The sequence below is a fragment of the Impatiens glandulifera genome, chromosome 3 (assembly GCF_907164915.1).
Source record: "Impatiens glandulifera chromosome 3, dImpGla2.1, whole genome shotgun sequence".
Classification (NCBI taxonomy): Eukaryota; Viridiplantae; Streptophyta; class Magnoliopsida; order Ericales; family Balsaminaceae; genus Impatiens; species Impatiens glandulifera.
The window spans coordinates 4721886-4746089 of NC_061864.1; the positions used below are offsets into that span (position 1 = coordinate 4721886).

At 29.7% G+C, this 24204-nt stretch overlaps 6 protein-coding genes across 13 annotated transcripts; 3 read left to right on the plus strand and 3 right to left on the minus strand.

The window, feature by feature from the left end:
* Positions 1 to 710: 710 nt before the first annotated feature.
* Positions 711 to 3780, minus strand: LOC124932831 (probable RNA-binding protein ARP1). 8 transcript variants are annotated; one of them, XM_047473518.1, is made up of 8 exons: positions 2952 to 3780; positions 2542 to 2665; positions 2270 to 2456; positions 2149 to 2185; positions 1735 to 1813; positions 1490 to 1646; positions 1248 to 1394; positions 711 to 1138 (listed from the first exon to the last, which is right to left on the minus strand). In XM_047473518.1, exons 1-6 carry the CDS (start codon positions 3186 to 3188, stop codon positions 1516 to 1518), a joined length of 795 nt encoding a protein of 264 aa, XP_047329474.1. In that variant the 5' UTR covers positions 3189 to 3780; the 3' UTR covers positions 711 to 1138; positions 1248 to 1394; positions 1490 to 1515. The 8 variants fall into 8 exon arrangements, with proteins under 8 accessions (XP_047329474.1, XP_047329473.1, XP_047329472.1 ...); XM_047473517.1 differs by having other exon boundaries at positions 1490 to 1652; XM_047473516.1 differs by having other exon boundaries at positions 1490 to 1655.
* A 1972-nt stretch (positions 3781 to 5752) lies between these two features.
* On the minus strand, positions 5753 to 7556 carry LOC124930851 (cinnamoyl-CoA reductase 1-like). The gene is made up of 6 exons (XM_047471214.1): positions 7281 to 7556; positions 6961 to 7130; positions 6681 to 6869; positions 6431 to 6593; positions 6146 to 6338; positions 5753 to 6057 (listed from the first exon to the last, which is right to left on the minus strand). The coding sequence occupies exons 1-6, from the start codon at positions 7393 to 7395 to the stop codon at positions 5922 to 5924; spliced, it is 966 nt and encodes a 321-aa protein (XP_047327170.1). The 5' UTR covers positions 7396 to 7556; the 3' UTR covers positions 5753 to 5921.
* Positions 7557 to 10822: 3266 nt separating this feature from the next.
* LOC124928959 lies at positions 10823 to 11344 on the plus strand. Its single transcript, XM_047469214.1, has one exon. The coding sequence runs from the start codon at positions 10823 to 10825 to the stop codon at positions 11342 to 11344; it is 522 nt and encodes a 173-aa protein (XP_047325170.1).
* A 492-nt stretch (positions 11345 to 11836) lies between these two features.
* On the plus strand, positions 11837 to 12331 carry LOC124928960 (S-phase kinase-associated protein 1 homolog). Its single transcript, XM_047469215.1, has one exon. It carries the CDS (start codon positions 11837 to 11839, stop codon positions 12329 to 12331), a length of 495 nt encoding a protein of 164 aa, XP_047325171.1.
* Positions 12332 to 13295: 964 nt separating this feature from the next.
* LOC124931352 (transcription factor GTE6-like) lies at positions 13296 to 15694 on the plus strand. The gene is made up of 9 exons (XM_047471798.1): positions 13296 to 13455; positions 13583 to 13695; positions 14081 to 14284; positions 14379 to 14456; positions 14520 to 14744; positions 14842 to 14940; positions 15020 to 15078; positions 15160 to 15310; positions 15444 to 15694. The coding sequence occupies exons 2-9, from the start codon at positions 13621 to 13623 to the stop codon at positions 15606 to 15608; spliced, it is 1056 nt and encodes a 351-aa protein (XP_047327754.1). The 5' UTR covers positions 13296 to 13455; positions 13583 to 13620; the 3' UTR covers positions 15609 to 15694.
* Positions 15695 to 15848: 154 nt separating this feature from the next.
* Positions 15849 to 17488, minus strand: LOC124931199 (GATA zinc finger domain-containing protein 10-like). Its single transcript, XM_047471596.1, has 2 exons — positions 16850 to 17488; positions 15849 to 16633 (listed from the first exon to the last, which is right to left on the minus strand). Exons 1-2 carry the CDS (start codon positions 17431 to 17433, stop codon positions 16063 to 16065), a joined length of 1155 nt encoding a protein of 384 aa, XP_047327552.1. The 5' UTR covers positions 17434 to 17488; the 3' UTR covers positions 15849 to 16062.
* Between the last annotated feature and the right edge of the window lie 6716 nt (positions 17489 to 24204).

Sequence of the window (24204 nt, forward strand, 5' to 3'; positions counted from 1 at the left end):
TTAAAGATAATATATAAAAAATAATATTTTAAGTTTAAACCATTAGGTTTAATTAAAAAGTTGATGGAAGGACTATTGAGTGAATTTTTTAAAAGTTGAAGATGATTTGTTTTAAAAATTAATTTAAGATCTAATAGTGAACGATCAAAATAATTAAAATATCGTCCAGATAATTTACCCTAAATATAAAAAATAATGATTAAAGATAATATATAAAAAAAATAATATTTTAAGCCTAACTCGTTATGTTTAACCAAAATGTTAAAAAAAAGCATAAATTTTTTAAAAGTCTTGTATTCGTGACTTCTAAAAGTTGAAAAAAAAGAACAATTAAAATAATTAAAGGTCCTCCAAATAATTTGCTTAAAACAAAAAGAATGATTAATCACATATACTAAATAAATACAAAAACAAAACTAAAAAAAAATAAGAATAATGATAATGAATATTTAAAATAATTACAAGATGAGAGGAGTTTGGGCTTTGTCTCATATTTTGAGATGAGGAGTGATAGAGTAAGGGAATTTAGTGAGGGAATGATGTGGCTTTACCTTCATTGGTTAGAAAATGTAAAAGTGGGAGGAAAGAGATAAAAGAGAGAAATTATTTGATTTTTTCAGCGAATAAGATTATGCCACATCATTCCCTCACCAAATTCCCTTACCAAATTCCCTCACCTAATCATTTCTCTTTTGAGATAAGTCCAGAAATCACCCAAATGACAGAATTAACTGAAAAGTGTTGATGTTATTATTATATGTACAAATGACATGAGAGAAGGAAGGACATGATAAACTGGATTACAAATTTATCTACAGATACCAGTTACCATTCCTGAAAGAATCAAATGTTCCTCCATCCATTCCTATTTACATACATACATAAAACTTACCTTCTTATTATTCCTAATGTGGGTAGCTGGGAACCTATCCCTTCACCCATTTCACTATGAGGACGACAACACGACAATGATGAAGATCAATTAGCCATGACACTTGGAAACTATACACAGAATAGATATGAATGGTAATAATGGTGGTGGTAATAATGAAGGAACCGAAAGGAGAGAGCCATATCATCCTCACATCTTCCCTCGAGACTTCCCCTATATAATATATATATATATAATCTTTTATTCCTGCATGTCACCACACGAGAAATAACACTGATTTACCAACCACAGATTTTTTTTAATAATCATTGTTTGAAAGAAAGAAAGAAGATATAATGATGACACAGTTTCATACCTTTAGAAAGCAAAGTGAATTTTAGTTGCAAGGCTAAATAAATATCAGAGCATGCCAGTCAGCCAGCCACTCAAGAGAAGAGTGTGCTAGTAGTAGTAGCAGTACCCTGATAAATCTTAGTCCTGCTGCTGCTGCTACTGCTGCAATCTAAGTAAACAAACAAACAAATCACTTATATAGAACAATCTCATATATAAAAGTTAAACATATAAACTATGCACAGAAGAATTTCGATCACTCACCAGTCCCCACCACGATAAGAGAGTTCTCACCCGTCGCTGCTGCTGCTGTTCTTGTCAGAAGTGTTGTTGTTAGCTTGTTGTTGAACGAACTGAGTACTGGGAGAATGATGACTAGGAGGAGGAGGGACCATCAATTGCACTTGTGCTGGGAGGATACCTGCAGCTGCTGCTATACATTCGCATCCATTCATTCATTCAATTAATCAAAATAGAAATGAGAATTTAAGAAAGAAGAGAGAATTTGCCTGTGGGATGATGATAGGGTGTTGGTACCAATGATGATGAAGCATTAAGACTTGTTCCTCCTACTCCATATTGCAAAACCTGGTGAGGAGGAGGAATGCTATAACCTTGAACTGTATTATAATACCCTTGACCACCACCACCAGGAATAATACTTTGGTTATTATTATTATTATTATAAGTGTAGATTGATGATGGCTGGTTAACTGCTCCCCCCAACCCATATATCATCTGTACATACTGTTGTTGACCCCCTGCCCCCACCCCTATGTAAGGGCTGTTGTTGTTGCTGCTGCTGTAACTGCCACCACCACCCTGGCCAGATTAAGGATACTTTACATTAGCAGCAGCAGCAGCAACAACAACAACCGCCAGTTAAGAATCAGAAGCTAAAGAAGTTAATGAACTGAACGAACCTGTGGATAGATGTATTCAGGATTATAAGCTGCATACCTGCACAAATAAATCAGAATCTCAAGAATCTTTTACACGCCTAGCATAAAAGTTTTTTTATTTTTTTTAAATCGTGTTACTAACCCATAGCCATAGCCATAACCATAGGGAGGATGATACATATTCAATCCTTGTTGATAGTTGCTGCTAAATGAAACTGGTTGTTGTTGCTGCTGATAACCTAAACCTCTGACAAAGCCCCCACCTCCTCCTCCTCTAACACCTGCTGGCGCCCTTCCCAAATTATAAGGACTTGAAAATCTAGGTCTTCCTATAACCAATAACACCAAACTATCTCATCTTCATCTAATTATGAAAAAATAAACATAACCCATTTGCAGTTGTTTGCGTGTTACCGAAATTCAAGGTAGGTCTGGGTCTCCCAAGAGAAGCAAGATTGCAATTGGCTCGTCTACCATCAATAATTGGAGCTGCATCAACACAAGCTCTTCTAGCAGATTCCGGGTCTCGGAAAGTCACCTATTTATAACAAGAGACTCCAACTCATTCAAATGTAAATCCAATTTGTCATTTTCTTTGGGGTTTTCTAAAACTAGGGTATACTGATAAAAAGAAATATATGATCGCATCTGAATTTACAAAAATGAAGTAATATATGCTTAATACAATCTACTCATTGATTGAAAACTAAATGGAAGTTTTAAGGAAGAAAGCATGAACTGGATCAACACAATAGTATAAACAAATAATATTTGAACCTAACGGAATCAAATGAACAAAAAGAAAAGAAAAGGAAAAAACTCACAAAACCATAGCCTTTAGATCGGCCGGTGTTCTTATCGGTGATGACAACCGCCTCCAGAATCTCACCGAACTGTTCGAAATAACGATGCATCGTCTCGCTCTGCGTCTCCCACGCGAGTCCTCCAACAAAGACCTTGGTGTAGGTCGTATCTCCAAACGGAGAGTTCAAATACTGAAGCCCTGAACTCGAACTCGATCCAGAACTCGGACCAGGAATAGGTGACTGTTGATAAGCCATAAGAAGAAGAAGCAGCAGCAGAAGAAGAAGGGTTAAGAAACTTCAGTCGTGGAAATTAAAGGGTAGAGAGAAGAAGGCGGATTCAGAAGAAAAACCCTAGAAGAGTCTGACGACGATCATGATGAGGAAGATAAGTTAAAAGTGAGAATCATCGGATTCCAAGGAAAGGGGAAAAGTTTGGCCTTGTTTTTGAAATAAAAGTGATCTAGAAGCAGAGTGATCGAGGCAACAGACTTTCACGATCACATCCCCCCATGATTAAAGCGACTAACTACGGAAAGAGAAGAGAAGAGAAAAATCATAAAACCCTAGAAGAACTGTGTTGAAAAAAAGTACGCAAGTCAAAAAGGGAAGAGAAGACACACCCCGATTAGCTTAGCTTAGCTAGCTATACACAACGGAGCATGAAAGGATTTTGCGGGAAAAACGGAAAAAAAAAAGTGGAAACTTCAATATACAACTTTACATAGAAGAAGATTCATTCATCCAAAGGAAAGATTTTGGGTTCTGAATTCCGAAATTGAAACTGGAAAACGGAGATTAACAAGAGAGAGAGAAAGAGAAGAAAATGACATTGGCTTAAGGAAAGGGGAGAGATAGAGAGAGAGATTATACGAGATTTCTCATTTTCTCTCTCATTTCCAAAATGGAAGATGACAGCTTGGACAGAGTAGACATGGGTCCTACTATCCTCCCACCCTCTCATCTCTTTATATTTGATTTTCTTTTCTTTTTATTAATTTTAACTAATTATATATTTTATTTACATATTCTTTATAATAATATCAATAATTTTCTTTTCTTTTTTAATTTTCATACTATTATTTATTTCAATATAAAAATAATATTTATTAATAAATTTTTTGAATTTTGTTTTTAACATAAAATCAATTCGGTTCTTTATTTGATCAATCGAAATTTTAGATTATTTTTTTTAAAACTCACGATTTAAGACTCTTTATCATTAAAATATACCTAACTTATGTTTTAACGGTTTCAAGCGTCATTAACTTATTATTTATATGTGTCATTTATAATAAATAAATAAATATTCGTTTACTAAGTTAGCTACTGAAATTCAGAGTTTTGACTGAATTTTAGAGAATCGATTAATTATAACGTTCAATTTATTGAAATTCGGTAGTTAAATTAGTGATACTGGTATTTTATTTGTTTAGAGACCAAAATAATGACATTTAAAATAATATGTCTGAGGAGAAATAAAAAATAATAATAATAATTAAGTGACATAATATGAATAACTGTAAAATCTCTTTCTTCTATCTTCTCAAACTTTTTTTTCAACCAAGATGATCCTAAACTTATTTCCCAAATTCCCTTGGATCCTCATTTTCGAAATCACATTTGGCCTTGATTTGACAATTCAGCTATTTATGTATACAATTTCAAAGTTATTATTTAAATAATTTTAGACTTGTTATTTTGTTCTAAATCAAAGATTTTGATTAAACTAATTTGATTGATTTATTCACAACTTAGAAACTATTCATGCTTTCATGTATAAACATGCTTAATTATATTTTAATGTTTATAGGGACAATAAATATATATATACTAAAAATAAGATAGCTTCATAAGTGGTTATAGATTTGCTGTAATTTATATATATTAAAACTAAATAAAGAAACCAATCATATGTGTGGAAAATGTTGAAGACCAAATCTTTTCCCATTAGATTTTGACCTTTAATTTCGATAATGGTGTTAGGAGTGACCTGATTATCAATACCAAATTCCATAAAAATGCACTCTAACAATAAAAGATTGAATAATTAAATCTCCTTATTAATAGACAAATCCTACAAACTTCACAAGTAATGTTTTGCATCCAAAGTGAATATTTACAGTTTTTTATATAGTTAGTATAAATTTTAATTATATATGTTAATACTTTAATTAAAAAAATGAATTTTAACAAACTGGGGAGTTTAAACAAAAACACAGTAATTAGGGATTGGTTTGAATATTCTATAAGTTGGAAGGCAAAATGTTTGGAATTTAGCCGTTTTATAGGGACCAGATAGTGAAAGCCAGATTTTGAGTTTGTCTCCAATTAAGGAAACAGTAAAGTTAATTAGCAATTTAATTTAACTTTCTACCACCTCTTTAATTATTATTATTCCACATCATTTAAATTTAAATTTATTTGCGCGTTTTTTAGTTTTAAACTTAATAAATAATAATAATATAGAGCAGAAATGTGAGTGGCAGTGGCAGCCTGGCAGGCAATGGCTGGGGTAAACTTGGAGACTGCCCTGTCCCACATACTATGTTCTTAAATTAAAACAAACAAAATGAAATATTTACCTTAGAATGGCTGATTCTCAGTACCAATATTTAAAATCAAAATCACTGGAAAATTAAAATTGAACTAACTGTAGTACTAAGTGACAAGAGTTTTGTCGAAAAGATTAAATATCTCGAATTCACAATGACTTTGAGGTCTGCTATCAAGTTTCGTAAAAAAAAAAATAAGAAGAAGAAGAACAAGAGAATCTATTTGGGGACAGCAATAACAAGCATCAAATTATGGCACCAAGAAAGTAACCAACATTTTGTACTCTTTTATTTGCACACAATGGGACCCCTAAATATAAAACTACTTCTTATTTGGGAATCATACCACTGTTATTTGATCTATAATTCAACAAGACTAATGATGAAATTCTCACGTTATCTGTTCGTCGATTTGTCGTCAATACACAATCACAGTTTAATCAAGGATTCCATATCCTTTATAGCTCTCGACAGAATCAACAACTGTTTCTTCCAAAGGCCTGAAAGTCCATCCCAGCTTCTGCAGTTTTTCTGAACTTATCTTCTTCTCTTCTCCATCCTTTTCAATGAACCTGTTATTGAAGAAAACAAGACAGGAAACTGTGATGATTGATGCAACCCCATCCCAACAGCAAACTATAAGACAAAAACAAATCTCACTTCTCAGGATATTTGCTGTCTGGGTAAATGTTTTTCAGCATCTCAACCAGATCCTTTGCCCAGATTGAATGACCAGTGCATATGTACCTTCCCTCCGATTCGGGCTTCTCATACACAATCACAAGTGCCTGAGCAAGATCACGAACATCTACTAACATACGGATCACATTATCTGCTCCTTTTACTAATTCTCCTATATATATATATATATTATGAAACAAATATGAGATTTGAAATCCCACAAAAAAAAAATGGCCAAACTTCCCTTTTTATTAATTCAGGTACCTCTCAATAACTTGATGAGAATCAAACTGCTAGCATTTATAGAAGACTGCAGCTTCGGACCCAAAACAATGCTAGGGCATACAGTTACAAGGTCGAGACCATTTCTCTTTGCAAATTCCAGAGCCTCCATTTCTGCTTCTGTTTTTGACAGACAGTACCAATTCTAGTGCAAGAAAGGGTTCAACAACTATCAATCACAAAGAATGTGAATAAGAAGATAATACAAACATGCTTCAATTATGTCCATTACATTGGTCTTTCGACAGAACTCCTTGTCAGACCAACAAGTTTCATCCACTACTTGACCACCCTTACCCACACTAGGGCTCATCAAGACAGCAGCTACAGAAGATACAAACAAGACTCGTTTAACATTTGCTTCAACTGAAGCCTTCAGTACGTTTAGCGTGCCCTTAACCGCTGTTTCCACTAACTCTACCTGTACATACAGCAATATCATGTCAAGTGTCAACAACAACAACATCAATTAAATTTGAAGAAGAAGAAGTTAAAAGTATTATTATGTTTGCCTCTGGATTTGGAACAGAGCCGGGAGGAACAGGACTAGCAACATGAAACACTCCACTGCAACCATTAATGGCTGCAGCAATAGATTCATAATCAAACAGGTGTGCTTTGAAGAGCTTAAGATTATCTTGTGCATTCTCTAGATTCTTCAAATGCGCATTCTTCTCATCTTCTGCAAAGGAGAAAGAGAAAGAGAGGATTTAGGAGTTAGGAAGCTGAAAAGATAAACCAACATCAGAAAACGAAGCAAACAACATTTAATCAAACAGTTGGTGGGTTGGAAACTTCATCATCACAATAGAGAAAGTGAGAAAGAGATTACGAGGATCTCTGAGGGTTCCGTGAACGGTGTATCCATTGGAGAGAAGGAGTTTGACTAGCCAAGAAGCTACATAGCCGCCTGCACCTGTCACACAGACTGTTCCTTTGGACTCCATTGGTGAATTATGAAAACTGTGAAGGGGATGGATAACGATTTGAGGTGGGTTTGTTTGAGAAGAAGCCGAAGAAAAGGCAAAGTCTTGTACAGATAAAGAATGCGCCAACAACTTCTTAGAATCTTCTATTATCTTCTGATAAGCATCAAAATCAGGAGGAGAGGAGGAACACACAAATTAACAACCATTTCTCCATGGGAAATTTGATCACATAACCCTCAAAATAGGGTTATTCCCAATTTTAACCTCAATAAAAAATTATTTTTATTTTTAACCTTTTTTATAAAAAAAATTCTAATTTTACCCTTAATAACCTTTTTCCTTTTTTTTTTTCCTTTTCCTTTCCCCTTCTCCTTCCGTTTTCCCTTTTCTCCCCGTCTCTTCCTCTTCCTGGCGACACGGCGACACAGCCCCACACTCTTCCCCGGCGACACAGCCCCGCGCCACCGTCCCTCTCTCTTCCTCGGCGACACAGCCCCACGCTCAACCCCTCTTTCCTTTGTTGTGTCGCCGGGGAAGAGTGTGGGGCTGTGTCGCCGTGTCGCCAGGAAGAGGAAGAGACGGGGAGAAAAGGGAAAACGGGAAGGAGAAGGAGGAAAGGAAAAGGAAGAAGAAAAAAAAAAAAAAAAAAAGGAAAAAAAGTTATTAAGGGTAAAATTGAAATTTTTTTATAAAAAATGTTAAAAATAAAATTGGTTTGTTGTGAGGTTGAAAATTGGAATGACCCTATTTATTTTGAGAGTTATGTGATCAAATTTCCCTTTCTCCATCTAGTCCAACCTTTTTTTTGATTATTTGGAATGTCCTTTTATCCTAATTATTTTACCCATTATTTTATTTACCCTTACAACCGATTTAACTAACACTAATCTCTCTATCTTTCTCTTTTCTTTTTTAAAAGTAAATAATACAACTTATTAAATTGATAATAGTCCTTTCATATCTTACTTTCATTTCGAACTACACTAATGAATCAAAATATTAGTCGGATCTATGATAGTTTAAAAAGTTTTATTTTAGATTAGTTTAGATATTTTTAAGTCCCACTTAATTAACTTCTTTAAAACTAGGAAAGAACTTTATTTTATGCGTAAAAACGTGTTTTAAATATTATATTATTGGTTCGGTGTTTTGTTACACGTGAAAAATGACGACGTTATATTTCATTTTTATAGAATGATTGTGACTATTTTAAACCCTTGACAATTTAAAATAATATTATTTTATATCTTATTTATTTATTAAAAATTTAAACATTCTCTATGCTAATATCAATTTCATTTTCTAAAAACATACAATTACATTGTTATCATATATAATAAGTCTAAAATAATAAGAAAAATGTGAGACTCAAAATGATGTCCAGAAAAAGAAATAAAATGTCATTTTATAAACAAAATAAAATTGAAGTGGACTTTTATTCAAATATTTTTATTTTAGAAATATTTTATTTTATTGTTTTATATTTTAAAAAATTAATGAGAACAACTGCGTACAAACAGAAAATACTAGAGAAGCAAACAAGGCCTAAGACCACTGGGAGGGCCGGACAGTAGGCGGGCGGTTCGGGCACACGGTACAATTCCGGGTCTGGACGCATGTTAATTTCTGCCAGTTTTTTTAATCCACGTTAGCTCAAAATGCACGTAATACAAATAGTTAAACCACTCCAATTAAAATTAATTTTTTTTACAAATAAATGATTATTTTATAATATATTTAATATTTTTAACAATAAAAGATTTTAAAATTATGATTTAATAATTTTTTTAATATCTCTATATAATCTGTTTATAATTTTTTAATATACAAATAAAATATTTTTAAAGGTTTATTTTAACATTTATTATAAAATTATTTATAAGAAAAAAACTCACTATATACTTGTACCATTAACTTAAATGTATGTACTAATAAAAAATTATTTAAACATATGTATTATCAAAAATTGGCTTATTTAACTATGGTTAACTTTTATTTTTAAATTTATATATTTATTAATTAAATATTAATATATTTTCTCTCTTCCTTTTTCATTAATTAAATAAGGTAATTTATTTTATTCTTAACTTTTTTTATTATTTTAATATTAATTTCTCTTTTATATGTTATCTTTCTTTTTTTTATTAGTTTTTATTTCTTATATTGCTTAAATTCTCATTTTTGAAAAATATTTAACAACTTATTTATAAATTTTATGTTTTATTGTAATATTTTTTTGAATAATTTTTTTTTAATTTAGTTTAATATAAACAAAAATGAAATTAATAATTTTTTATTTAATTTTTATTCACGACTTATAGTAGTAGTAAGTGAATTGTTTTGTCTAATATTTGATTATTACTCTGTTGTGTTTGATGAATGAGTTTTTATTATTATCTAATTTTTAATTTTTAATTAATTTATTTTTGTGTTGAAGAATTTTTATTGTTGAAAGGATTTTGAAAGAATCTATGTGAATATAAGAAAGAATAAAAAATATAAAATACTTAATGATATATATATATATATATATATATATATATATATATATATATATATATATATATATATATATATATATATATATATATATATATAATAAAATTAGAATAATCAATAATAAATGTTGATATAGAAATAATAAAAAAGATTAAAAAAAAATAAAAGATTCATTTAGTAATAAATAAAAAGGAACGAGAGAGAAAATATATTAATATTTATTTATTAAATATATAAATTAAAAAATAAAAATTAATAATGGTTTACTAAAAGAGGTTAAATGAGTCAATTTTTGATATTATGTTTAAATGACTTTTTATTAGTATATACGTTTAAGTGAGCTTTTATTTTTTCTTTATTTATATATATTTTATAATATATTTAATTTTAAATAACTACTTAAATATTTATATAATATTATTATTTAAAATAATAATAATTATTATTAAAAGATTTGAAAGTAAAATTATTATTTGTTATGACCACTTATTCCGATAAAATCTTTTTAACTTATTGAAGCAGTTATTTTTAATTAAATATATTATAAATAAAATAATGATTATTAAGATTTTAAGATAAAATCATTGATTAAAATGTTTTTATTGAAATATATAATTGCTTTTAATATTTATAAATAAATTAAATATATATATTTTTAAATTATTATGTTATTTAAAAAAAAAAAAATTGGAAGTATTTTATTATTTTAGAAACATTAAGTTGAAACTTAAAATATGAAATAGATAACCGAAAATAATAATTAAGAAATATTCTGTTTATATTATATTATATCTTTTAATACGTATAAATAGAAACCCTAAACATTCGTTATGTATATATCTTCTCTTCTTCTAATCGAAGTGTGATCGGCAAAGAAGGAATTCGAATATCTCTCTGTCTAGGGTTTTCCAATTCGCTAAAGTCGGGAGGAATTTGATTGAACGAGATGTCATCAATTCTGTGCAAGAGGTGGTTTATTTCTGAAGATCTCCCGCAAACGAAGAGGATCCGGCTTTCTTCTTCTTCGTCGAGTTCTCCAGTTCATCCATGTCCTTCGGCACTTGTGGATCAGCTCAGATTTCTCTTTCCTGAGATGGATATTCAGGATCTTGTAAGAATTCTGAATGAATGCGGTAATGTTTTGGATTCCGCTGTCAAGAGCATACATGAATTAAATGCATCAAAACACATGATTCATAAGCAGAACATTATGATAGAAAAAATTGAAGCATTGACGAGGGACAACACTATTCTGAAGAGAGCAGTTTCGATTCAGCATCAAAAGCATAAAGATTCCGAAGATGATAAGAAACGGGAAGTTGAAAATCTTAAACAGATCATATCCCAATATCAGGAGCAGATGAGGACGCTTGAGATGAACAATTATGCGCTTAAAATCCATCTACAACAAGCACAACAACAAGGAAGAGACTCTATTCCCGATCGTTTTCATCCCCATATATTTTAAATTAATAGATATAAGATATTTTGTTATTGTTTAAGATATGTAATTTTTTATTTGAATTAATGAATTAATTCTTTATATATATATATTTTAAAATTTATTGTGACTTTTAAATTCGGCAAAATGTGTAATTTGTTTTAAATAAAACTTGATATTTTCTCTAAAAAACAAAAATTATTAAACTTATTAAAAAATATATAAATTCAAAATATTTTATTATTTACTAATTTAACTAAATTTATTAAATGAAAATATCAAATATATATTTTAAACAATAATTTTTAATAAAAATAAATAAAGTACCCACTTTTTTTTCTTCCTTTTAAATAGAAAACTGTTAAAAGAAATATAATATTTATTTATTATATATATATATATTACAAAATCTATTCCTTTACGGAAAGTATGAGTAGGGAGCGGTTATAAATTAGGTCATAATTCCTGATCAGTAATTAGTAATTCCTCTTTCAGAAAATCCCAAAAGTTCAGATTAAGATGTCAAACTCATGCGATGATCCGAAAGTGGTAAGGGTAATGAGTTCTGACGGTAAGGAGTTTAGTGTTTCGGAGCGCACTGCGTCAATGTCTAAGATGTTAAAGTCCATCATTGAAGAGGACTGGGACGATGTAATTCCGATCCCAAACGTTGACAGAAAGACTTTGGCTATCATCTTAACTTATTGCGATCGTCGTTCTCGTCCCCGCGATGAATCTGATAATGATGATGAGAGTAATAATCATGATAAATTGATGGATTCATTGGATTCTAAATTCTTGAGCAGACTCAATCGCGAACAGCTGATGAATCTCACGCTTGCTGCTAATTATCTAGAGGTCACTCATCTACTTCAAATTCTCCTTAAGAAACATGTTTATAATATCAAAGATTTGACTGTTGAAGGCGTTCGTCATTATTTTGATATTCAGACTGATTTTTCTAATGAAGAAGAAGCCAGAATTCGTAAAGAGACTAGTTGGACATTCTCTTAATTACTTTTTCTTTTTCTTTCTTTACTTCAGATTTCAATATTATATAGTATATCAAGTTCTAGCTAGCTAGTTCTTGGTATTGTAATAGCATAGTTCATTCAAAAATAAATAAATTAATTAGGGATTTATATTTTAATTATATATGTTTATCTTGTTTTTCAGAATAAATTATTTTATATTTGATAGAGAAAAGTATGGATTTAAAATTGGAAAATTTGTTTGGATAAAGTTTTAATATATAATTATTAGTTTTTATTTATTTAAAGTTTTTTTAAAACAATAATTGTATAATGGAAAGAATGATGATGAGGGCGATTTAAGTATAAATATTATTATTTATTATATTTACATATCATAATGTTTAATATAGGAAGGCTGTTCAATAATACAGAATCTAAATCTAAAGAAGAATAACATCATGTATTCAAAATACATCCACCAATCACAACAAGACTAGAACATTCTTAATTCAATTAGTCAAAACAAATGAGATAGATAATTTCAAAATCCAAAACAATTTTAAGAAAGAATAAAAATACCAGCTTAGTAACCGGAATTATAAAGTATTAGTTTGTGCAAAATAATACACAAAAATAAAGAAATAATTCAAAAGATATATATTTTAAAAAAAATTATTTTAAGAAAAAGGTTTTGCCAATGTTAATTACATGGAGAAGCACATTCAAATTTGTAGGTAAGTATTCTTAAATAAAACCATTGATTTATTGGTTATTGGTCAGTTATTTTAATAAATATTTCAATGAGATAATACATAAAATAAAAATATGGGTCTAACAAACAAATCTAAAATTATTGCCTTATAGATTTTAAAATTAACTGTATTTAAATATAAAATTTAGAAATATAAAAAACAAATCTCAATTTATAATATTTATTTATTATAAGAAGAATTTGATTTAATTGAGAATTATTTTATTAAGTAAAGTGGTTTTCTCTTTCCTGGTATTGTGGAAACTGCTGTAGTTGGAAGCTCGACTCCTATTTTCACGATCGGTGTGTAGTCTTTCAAACGGCGACGGCGACGACCGACCTACGTGCACTTACCGGAAAGAAGAGATAAGCATTATCTTCTACCACTGTTAGCTGTTTCTTGAATCTTGAAGGTGCGAACACTATATTTCTCCCAGTAGCTCAGACTATCGTAGATGTATAAGCTCAGAGAATTGTTTGTTTGTTTGATTGATTACGCAGAATTAGTCATATCTGATATCGTGTTTTGATTAATTTCAGATGTAAAATCTACATATATTAGTTTTTCTAAGCTAATTATGACGAATAGTAATGCTACTGAAACGGAGAATTTTGGACGACAGCTAGATGAAATTTCTAGCAAGGTTGATAAGGTGAGATTTATCGCTCAAGTGAGGAACTGATACTTTGATTTTTCTTTTCTAATTCGGATGTTTGTCTGTAGGGCTCTGTATTGTACTCTATCTTTTGCATAGATCTGATATCAGGCTAATCTTATATGAGATACTCTATATTGCTAATTCTCTTTTGCATAGCTCTGATTAGCCATTCTTATACTAATGAGATTCACAGAGTGGTGATGATTTTTTCCCCAGTAGGGAACACCATTTGAAGGTAGAAACAGTGAAAAGATAATATTGGAGTGAATATCAATTGCCTAATGTGATCTGCCAAAGATAATTTGTGCTTGTTGATTGGTTTTATTGATTCAAACTATCGAGTTGTCGATGTGATGAATTATTATTCCTTTCTTTGCAGCTTGGGCAAAAGGTGCATGCCATTGAGAATTTCTACATTTCTACAAATGAAAACCGGCTCAGCACTTCCAGTATTGGTTCAGTTTTGAAGGACAAACAGGTTCCTAGCTTGAGGAAACAACAGAAAGATGCCAATCAAAGAGAAGCTGTTGCAGCTAAAAAGATGCATGATCTGATGAGGCAATTTGGCTCGATAATACGACAAGTAGTCTTTATGTTCTCCTGTTTAAACTTTGGTTACTTGGTCGTTTGTATAAACAATGTTAGTTTGCTTTCTGACATTGTGATTTGCTTATCAGATAACTCAGCACAAGTGGGCATGGCCCTTTATGCAGCCTGTTGATGTTGAAGGTCTTGGGTTGGATGACTACTATGAGGTACTTTTTTTTTTCTTTTCTGGTTTACATTTTATTGATTTTAATGTTAGAAAGTGTGTATAGGTTATTGACAGACCTATGGACTTCAGTACTATAAAGAATCAAATGGAGGCCAAGGATGGAACTGGTTATAAGAATGTCCGTGACATTTTTGCTGATATGAGGCTAGTGTTCGACAATGCAATGCAGTATAACGATGAAAAGAGCGATGTTCATTTGATGGCGAAGACTTTGTCAGAAAAATTCGAAGAAAAGTGGCAACTGTTTTTGCCAAAAGTTATGGAAGAGGTAGTAGTAACTTACAATCTCATTTCATTTACTTATTTATTTAACTTTTGGTTTGCGATTCTATTACATTATCAACTATCAAGTGCTCTTTTAATAGGAGAAAAGACGAGAAGAGGAGGAATCAGAAGCTCAGATAAAAATGACACTTGCTCAGGACGCTGCAAATGGAAGAATAGCGAAGGATTTAAGAAACGAGGTTTGTTAACAGATCTCACAAATTAAAATGCAGTCATTATATAGTATATTGATGAGATTGATAAATAAATATTGTTCAGCTTTGTGATATGGATAATCATTTGGAAGAACTCTGCAAAAAATTGGTTCAGAAATGCAGGTTTGTTGTCCTTGGCTGCTACTCAATGCTCTTTTGACTATCATTACTTTTCATTTCTAACTAACATGAACATCATTTTAGGAAATTCACTATTGAAGAAAAAAGGAATATTGGGATTGATTTAACCAAATTGTCTCCTGAAGATCTCAGCAAAGTTCTGGATATAGTAGCTCAGAATAACCCTAGCTTTCTTGTGACGGTTGAAGAAGTAGACCTCGACATTGATTCTCTGGTAATAAACACTTTGTAATCCTAAATAGCCCTAGAACAAAGAATATTTAGTCATTTACATTGTACAAGCCCTTATTATACATAGATTGTGACAAATTCAGATCTTCTAACCGTTTGGTTTCTTTTCTTCAAAGAGCGAATCCACATTGTGGAGGTTGAAGTTTTTCTTAAAGGAGGCACTCCAAGTTCCTGTCAAATGTTTGAATGATGATGCCAATACTGCAGCAACAACTCACATTGAGCCTAAGGGCATTTCTGTGAAAGCGAAGAAGCGTAGGAAAAAAGATATCCCTGCATGACTTTTTTGGCTTACAAGAGTGGTTCATGTTTTTTTCTAGAAATTTAATCACTTAGAATTGAGCTTATGCCTCCACTTTGTTTGATCTAATTTTTTCTCTTCTAAAAATGTGATTATATATGTTAAACTTGTATTTAGTATTAAAAATGTTTTACAAAATAAAGATATTTTTACAATTGTTTAGAACATTCAAGTTAAATGTCTTACAAAAAAAAATGATAGATTGTTTTCAAATAACACTCATTAATCATTAATATCATGGCATGTTTAGTTGAATTAAATGAAACTTAATTTTCCCAACAGGAACATCATTTCTAATAATCTATCAATGGAAACTGTTATGACAAAAAAAAAAACTGTAACAACAAACACCACCCCGTCAGAACCCTTCTAATTCACAAACATATCAAACAAAATCTCATTCTTTGGATTCAATTTAGAACTGGTCCTCTCTTTTACCTAGCATTTAAATCAAACTCACCCCCTTCATCACGCCAATCGTTTTGCCCATTATCAGTCTCCTCGTCGTTCAGAAAATCCTCTGAAGGTTCTCTTTGATCATCCCTTTGTGCATTCACCTCTCCCCACCCATTGTTATTATTAACCATTTCATTCGGGCTCACTCCATCCTCAACGCTCATTCCGTGTGCCCCAAAAGCATTCAAACGCACAGGGGGCGGTTCAGCAACCGCTCTAGCTTGCTCAACAGCCATTTGCATCTTGGCCTTCTCTCTCGCCTCCATCTCTGTCCTAAGATCCATTGCAGCTCGTCTCTCTTCTTGGAAAAGAGCCTGTTCTACCATCAATCTCTCCTCCGATCTAAATTCACCAACTGCCCACTTTCGAGAGATTATATTGAAGGCCATAACCTGCTTCTCGAACGTTGCAGTGAATTCCGCAACTTTTGCAGCAATGTTTAGGTCCCATTGCTGTGAACGAGACATCACTTGCCCCATTGAATCGCTATCGAGTATTCTATCATCTTCTTCTGCTTCGTAATCTGCCACTGCATGATAAGGGAGCAACCTGAACAAAAAAAGACAGATTAAAGAACTGATGCATATCATTCACAGAATGATGAATACTTCAAAATATGATTCTTTCAATAACATGTTACTGAAAAATAACCCTAAAAGTCTAGTGAAGTGATGCTCATATTCATGGATTATAGACATCAAAATACCACATGAGTGCAGGTATATAAGAAAACGAGCAAAACATAAAAGGGAGATTGAGAGATACCTATCGCAAGCGTCCTCGAGGGATGAAAAAGGGGTCTTGAAATCTGGATGGCAGACTCGCCAGGCGTCTTGGTAGGACATCTGTAGCTCTATGGAATTAGATGGAGAGCGATTAGGTTTCTGATTTTGTTGTTGTTGTTGCTGCTGTTGGAGTTGCTGTTGGAGATGATGGAAATTAGGGTTAGGGCTTTGATGATGTTGTTGTTGTTGTTGGTGGTGCTGTTGTTGCTGCAAATTGGGGTTAGGGATTTGATGTTGATGATGGTGATTTTGATGAAATTGCTGTTGTTGTTGTAGGTGCTGATTAGGGATCGGACTAAGGCTAGGGCTAGCGATAGGACTTTGATGTTGTTGATGATGTTGTTGTTGTTGGTGGTGAAGAGGAATCAGCGGTCTTTGTTGAAGAAGGCCCGGCGGTCGGAGATGAGCGTCGATGTTTGAGGGGAAACGTGAAATAGCTTGTTGTTGTTGTTGTTGACGTTGTTTTTGCTGTTGTTGGATCTGTTGATATATAAGTAGTTGTTGTCTTTGTTGTTGTTGTAACATCAACTGCTGCTGCTGAGCCATCGCCTTTGCCTCCTCCATCTTCTCCTCTGCAACTCTCTCTCTCTCTCTCTTTTTCTCTCTCGTCGGAGAAATGAAGACGTTTTTCAGATAAAAGAGATTTGGGCCGATTTTGTTATTGAACAATTTTTTAAGCCCAATATGAAACTGGGTTAACAAGCACAGTCCAGATAAAACAGTTACGCGGTACATTAAATGGGCCTGTTATATATTCGGTTATTAAAATATTGAATAAATTATTATTTAAAAAAATTAAAAATTTTATTTTATGAAGTAGATGATGTTTGATTATAATTGGATTTAAAAAGAAAATATTGAAACAAATTGACATTTAAGAAATACAAAATTAAATTTAAGAAACTCAAATTTTAAGTTTTGATGGGGGATAAATATCATATATATATATATATATATATATATATATATATATATATATATATATATATATATATATATATATATATATATATATATATATTTTTTTTTTGTAAGAACATTCACTTAATTTGTTGTATTGAAAATTTATTTCGAGATATAACTAGTACAAATCTCTATTGCACTCATTTCATTTAAGGCCGAATTATCAAATTAAAATTTCTTAAATCCATTAGTCAAAACTTTATATTTGTGAAAATTCAATAGTGGTATTATTTTATTTATTTAAATGTAGGTAGATAATAAATTAACGACGTTCGAAATCGTTAAGATGAAACATTATTTTATATAATTTTAACAATATTGAACCTCAAATTGGGAAGTTTAAAAAATAAAATCCAAAGTTTTAATTATCATGAAATAATAAGAGGTACAATTTGATAGTGACCTCCAAATTTAAGTACTCTTAACCGAGAATAAGGCTGGCAATTTTGGACACGACACGAATACACGATCCAGACTAAACATGAAAAAATTAGGTTATGATCATGTATTTTTTTGTTCGGGTCAAAATAAGGTCGATCTGTTTAACCTGATTAATAAACATGTCAAAATCGGGTCGACCTGACATGATCCAAAGTAGACTCGAGAAACCGTTTATAAGTTTCTTTTGTTAAGTTTTGTGTTATTATTTCTTATTCACTCACTCATTTTCTTTTGTAATTTTTTTTTCTATAAGTTGATTTGTGATCTAACTTTATTTTTAGTTTGTGTTGATGTTATTTTAATTTAAAATAGAGATGTAAATTAATTGCATCGGGTTTGGTTTGAGTTAGTTAGTTAAATTGGGTTAAACGGGTCAAACGAGTTAAGTACAGGTCAATCACAAATAAACAGGTCAGATTCAGGTTAAAGATTTTGACCCGAATTACTAAATAAATTAGGTTTATGTTTGTTATAATCGTTCAATCCGTTAACCTGACAACCCGAACCCACCAACCTGAAACTTACCTAGATTACCACCCTTAACCGAGAATATATAAGAAACAACTTTAAGTTTCTTAATATAGGAAGGACATTCATATGTAAGTTAACATACACTTATTTATTTGTTTATATATATATATATATATATATATATATATATATATATATATATATATATATATATATATAATACCTTAATTTTAATGTATCTGAATTGTTGGGTGGAAAGTTATAATTAATTTAAATATATATATGAGAGTAATAGATATTTGAGTCGGGTTAACCCGCCCATAAACTTAAAACAGTTAAAAAATAAAATAAAAAATGTATAAATATGTTTCCAACTTTTAACCTAATAAAAATAAAAAATAAAAAATAAATAAACTTAAAATTGTTAAACAACAAAATTCAAAAGTTACATAAAATAATAATTGAAATGTAAATATATATTAAAATATAAATAATTAAATTTATAAAATTAATAATTTAAATATATATATTAAAAGTATAAATAATAATATTTTAATAAAAATAATAATTTAAATATTTTAATAAAAATAATAATTTAAATCTAAAATATATATTTAATAATTGAGTTTTAGTGGTTTAAATGGACTGAAATTGGTTCCGGCACCTTTTCATAGGAAGTGATGACTGCGTGGTTTCATGGAGGTATTGCCCTAAACAATACTGGGCCGGGCAACCCGGGCCCATAAGAAATACCCGGAATTTAACCTAGCAACATTTTTCAACCTAGCCGCCACCGTTTCATTTCAAATTCTATAAATAAAATGCTATCACAAGTAACAGAGTTCATCTAAACCATATATGATACAGAAATATTAAGATTTCTTAGGTGATTATCCATTCTGATTAGAATATGAAAGGTGAGAATCTCTTCTTTGAAAATAATTTTGGATACAGATTATAAATCTTGAATTTTAACTAACACTCTTTTTTTCTATCCATCTTATACGATTCAGGAGTCTGAGTTCCCATTAGAAGATGAAAGGTGAAAAAATGGTTCTTGAAAAGAGTTTTGGATCGAAAGATGAAATCCATTTATACTTCTTGAGGAGGAGAGTGATACTTGAATACACATACAATTTTAGTGTATCAATAAATGCCTACGATGTTTTATATAGATTGACAAATATAGGTTTAGGAATCAAGTTAGGATCAATGTTTCTTCCAAAGGCAGGCCTCACAATTGGAGAGGATGAACAATCTGACCCCAGAAGAACCGAGTGACCTCGGAAGACATGTGAAGGACAATGACTTGATTCACTAAGGATTTCAGTTTGTTCCTAGATGAAGTGATGGGGCTGGATTGGATTGGATGGACAAATTCAAGCTGGGATAGATTTTGTTCCAATTCAAATAGGATCAAGATTTAGGAGAGGTGATCATTTATTGTGGTCAAGGTAATCAAATTGCTCACCAGAGGATGGAAGATGGGAATTGAGCCCTTCAAACAAGTTTTCAACAAGGAATGAAAATGTTAGATTTAATAAGACAATTGTAATAGTTTAATTCTATGGTTTAATAGTTTGTATTAGCTATTTTTGAGTCATAAAATTTAATATACATTTCTAATGTAAATCTTCTTTTTATTTATTATAATTATAAGTAGAATACAGTTCTTAATTTTATTACAAATATTAAATTTATTTAAAAAAACACAATTATATAATTTAATTTAAATGTTTTAAATAAAAAGTAAGTATAAATAAAATTGTTTTAAAAAAATCAAATTTTATATTTAATAGGTATAGATTTTAAACAAATTTCAAATATGTTCTTGAAATTAAAAATAAGTCTTATTATTTGTTTAATTTTTATGTTATTATAAATAAAATATATTATATTATACAATGGAAATAAAATTTTAGTTTAAATAAGTAATTTTATATTTAATTTTAGAATAACTTTTTTGTATTAATGATTTTTTTAAAAGAAAACAGGTATAGATAAAAGTTTTTATATATATATATATATATTACTTTCTTATATTTATATATATAAGAAAAAGAATATTATATAAATATAAAAAATTATTATAAGATTATTATCACTAGATTTACACAATTATCAAAGAAAATATATAAATGCTGAAAAGTGATTGTGATTATGTTTACTTTTTAAAATTAAAAAAAAACTTTAATTAAATAATATAAATCATAAACATTAACTTATGCATCATATCATAAAAAAGAACTCTAACTGATTACAAATAGAGATGAAGAACATCCCGTAACTACTATTTTTCTTACTTTTTTTTGGGAAATTATTTCTTACTTGTTTCTTTTTATTTTATATCTATCATTTTTTAAAATTTTATAAACATTTTTAGAATCATTTTGGTTATGATGGAATTAACAAAGTTATGAGCAATTATGAAAAGGTAGATAATAAGAAAATGAAGAACAAGAAATGTTGAGAGAAAAATCCGTAAGACTTTGTTGATTTTATTATCTATTTGTATAGACACAAAATTTAATATAGATAAAAAAAACTCTCAACTATTTTAAATAAGCTTTTCAAATAATTTTAATACAAAATATGTCACAAACTATATAACTAATCCTAACTAACCAAGATGATGGTACTATTAACAAACAATACTTAACTATAATATTAATATTTAATTAACTGATAGTAATAATGATTAATTCTTCTACACTACCCCTCAAGATTAAATCTTGTAGTTAAAGTTTTTGTCTAAGATTCAAAAATTAATTTGTTTCAAATGTGTTGGCGAAAATATTTGCAGCATGTATACTATAAGGCACATGTATTAATGAAATAAAACATGACTTGTATTTAACCACATGACAATCAATATCGATATGTTTCGTTTGTTCATGAAACACCGGGTTTTCTGTGATGTGTATTGCTGTTTTGTTGTCACAACACAATGAAGTGCAACAGACAAATCAACCGAAATCTTAAGATCATTAAGAAGATATGTTAATCATTGCGATTCACAAACTGTTATAGCTAAACTGTGGTATTCAACATCGGCTAAAGAACAAGAAATAGTTTGAATTACCAACAAATATGCAATATCATGTTAATGATTTTCTATAATCTAAACAAGATCCCCAACCACTATCAGAATATGTACACAATTTAACACAGTTATTTGATGAAAAAAATACTCCTAAAGATGGAGTTCCTTTCATATACTTGATTACTTGTATATCTGCCTCAAAATGAGACTTAAAAGGTTTATTTATTGAACACAATAAGAAATGTCGGGTCGGATGAAATTTAAATATAATAACCTGCCAACAAGTCTTTTATATTGGTTAACATCACATAATTCATCATTAATAGGATCATTAAAAAGCTTCATCCCTTTTATCATAGGAGTTGTTGCAGGTTCAGAAGTAATCAAATCTATATCAGAAATGAGATCCAAAATATACTTCCTTTAGTTCACGTATATACCTGTCTCATTATGTATGATTTCTAATCCTAAAAAAAACTTAGCATTACCAAGATCCTTAATGAAATATTTAGAATCAATAATACTTTTAACATATTTAATGTCTTTTAAAGATTTACCTGTCAATAAAATGTTATCAACATATAATAGTAAACAAGTAATTTGTTCTCCTATTCTTTTAATGAATAGACAATAATTATTTTAGGATTGTAAAAAACTAATATTTGAAAGATTTTTAAAAATTTCAAAATTTCATTTCCTTGAGAATTGTTTCGGTCCATATAAACTCTTATTAAGTTTACATACTTGATTTATAAATTCACACTTTAAACCTTATGAGATAGATATATATACATCTTCATCAATACACCCATGCAAAAAAAGCATTATTTACATCAAATTGATGCAAATACCATTTATTTGTCACTTTTAAAGAAAATAATAATCTAACAATGGCATTCTTTGTCACTAGTGTAAAACTTTGGTGAAAATCAACACCATCACTATGATTATATCCCTTTGTCACTAAATGAGCTTTACATTTGTTTATACTACCATTATCATAAAATTTTGTTTTATAAATTCATCTATAATCTATTTTCTTTTTACCTTTTGGTAATTGTGTAAAAGTCCAAGTATTATTTTTAATCAAAGCATCAAGTTCTAAGTTTATTGCTTCAATTCAATCTGAATTTGAAGCAGCTTGTTTATAGAAATTGGATCATTTGATTGATCAATATTTCATAAAAAATCTGTATAAGCTAAATCATTAGCTACATTAATGAAAGAAAATATTGTAGGTAATAAAATATTTTTTTTCAATACTTCAACATTGATTAGTATAATTCTACATCCAGAATGGTGTATGTGAAGAACTTTAACTTCTTCTTAATGAACTCTCTATTTTATCGGATGTCAATGATTCTTCAAATTGAATATCATCAAAACATTTAAAGTGAAATATTTTTGATTTGAATGTCAACAGAAAGTTCAATAATATCATTTTCTTGATAGTACTCTTTTATGCTTACATCTTCAATTTTATCATATATAGAAAAAAGATGGAACATTAATAATTTTTCTTTTAGTACAATCTAAAGAATTATTATCTTTCATGAATGAAAATATTTCCTCATGAAAGATCATATCTTTAGAAACAGATATAATTCCAGTTTCTAATTCATATACATTATATCTCTTTTATTCATAGGATATCCAATAAAGACACACTTCTTTCTTTTATGTGTGAATTTTGATTTTTGAGTTAAAACATTTGTAACATAACACAAGCATCCAAAAATTCTAAGAAAATTATATTTTGGATTAGATTTATTAAGCATATAATTTGGAGTTTTTCAATCATGTCTTTTCATTGGTGTACGATCAATCAAATATGTTGCTGTTTGTGAGCAATGAATATGGCTAAAATTTGACAAGCATATTAGAATCAATCATGATAGATCTAACTATTTAAACTAAATGTATATGCTCTTTTTCTACAATTTCATTTTGTTGTGAAGTATATGCACATGTTGTTTGATGAGAAATATACCAAGATACTTGAACAAATTAGAACACTTATTATTTATAAATTATGTTCTATTATCAGTTCTAATAATCTTAACTATAATTTCATATTGATTTTTAACCAGCGTAAAAAATTTATGTATTTTGTTAAACATTACACATAGAATAGTCATCAACAATTGTGAGCATAAATGAACAATCTAAAACTGACTATTCTCTATAAGGCCCCACAAATCGAGAATTAATTCAAAAATATTATTTGTTTTAGTATTGCTATGTGTGAAAGACAATCTATGTGATTTATACAATAAACATATGAAACAATGCTTATTAATGTTAGCAACATATTTTGAGAAAACAATTTTAATCGCTCCATCCGAAGGATGTTCAAATCTTTTATGAAGAATATGAGAATCAACATTATTACTAAATTGTTCATTCAAACTACAATA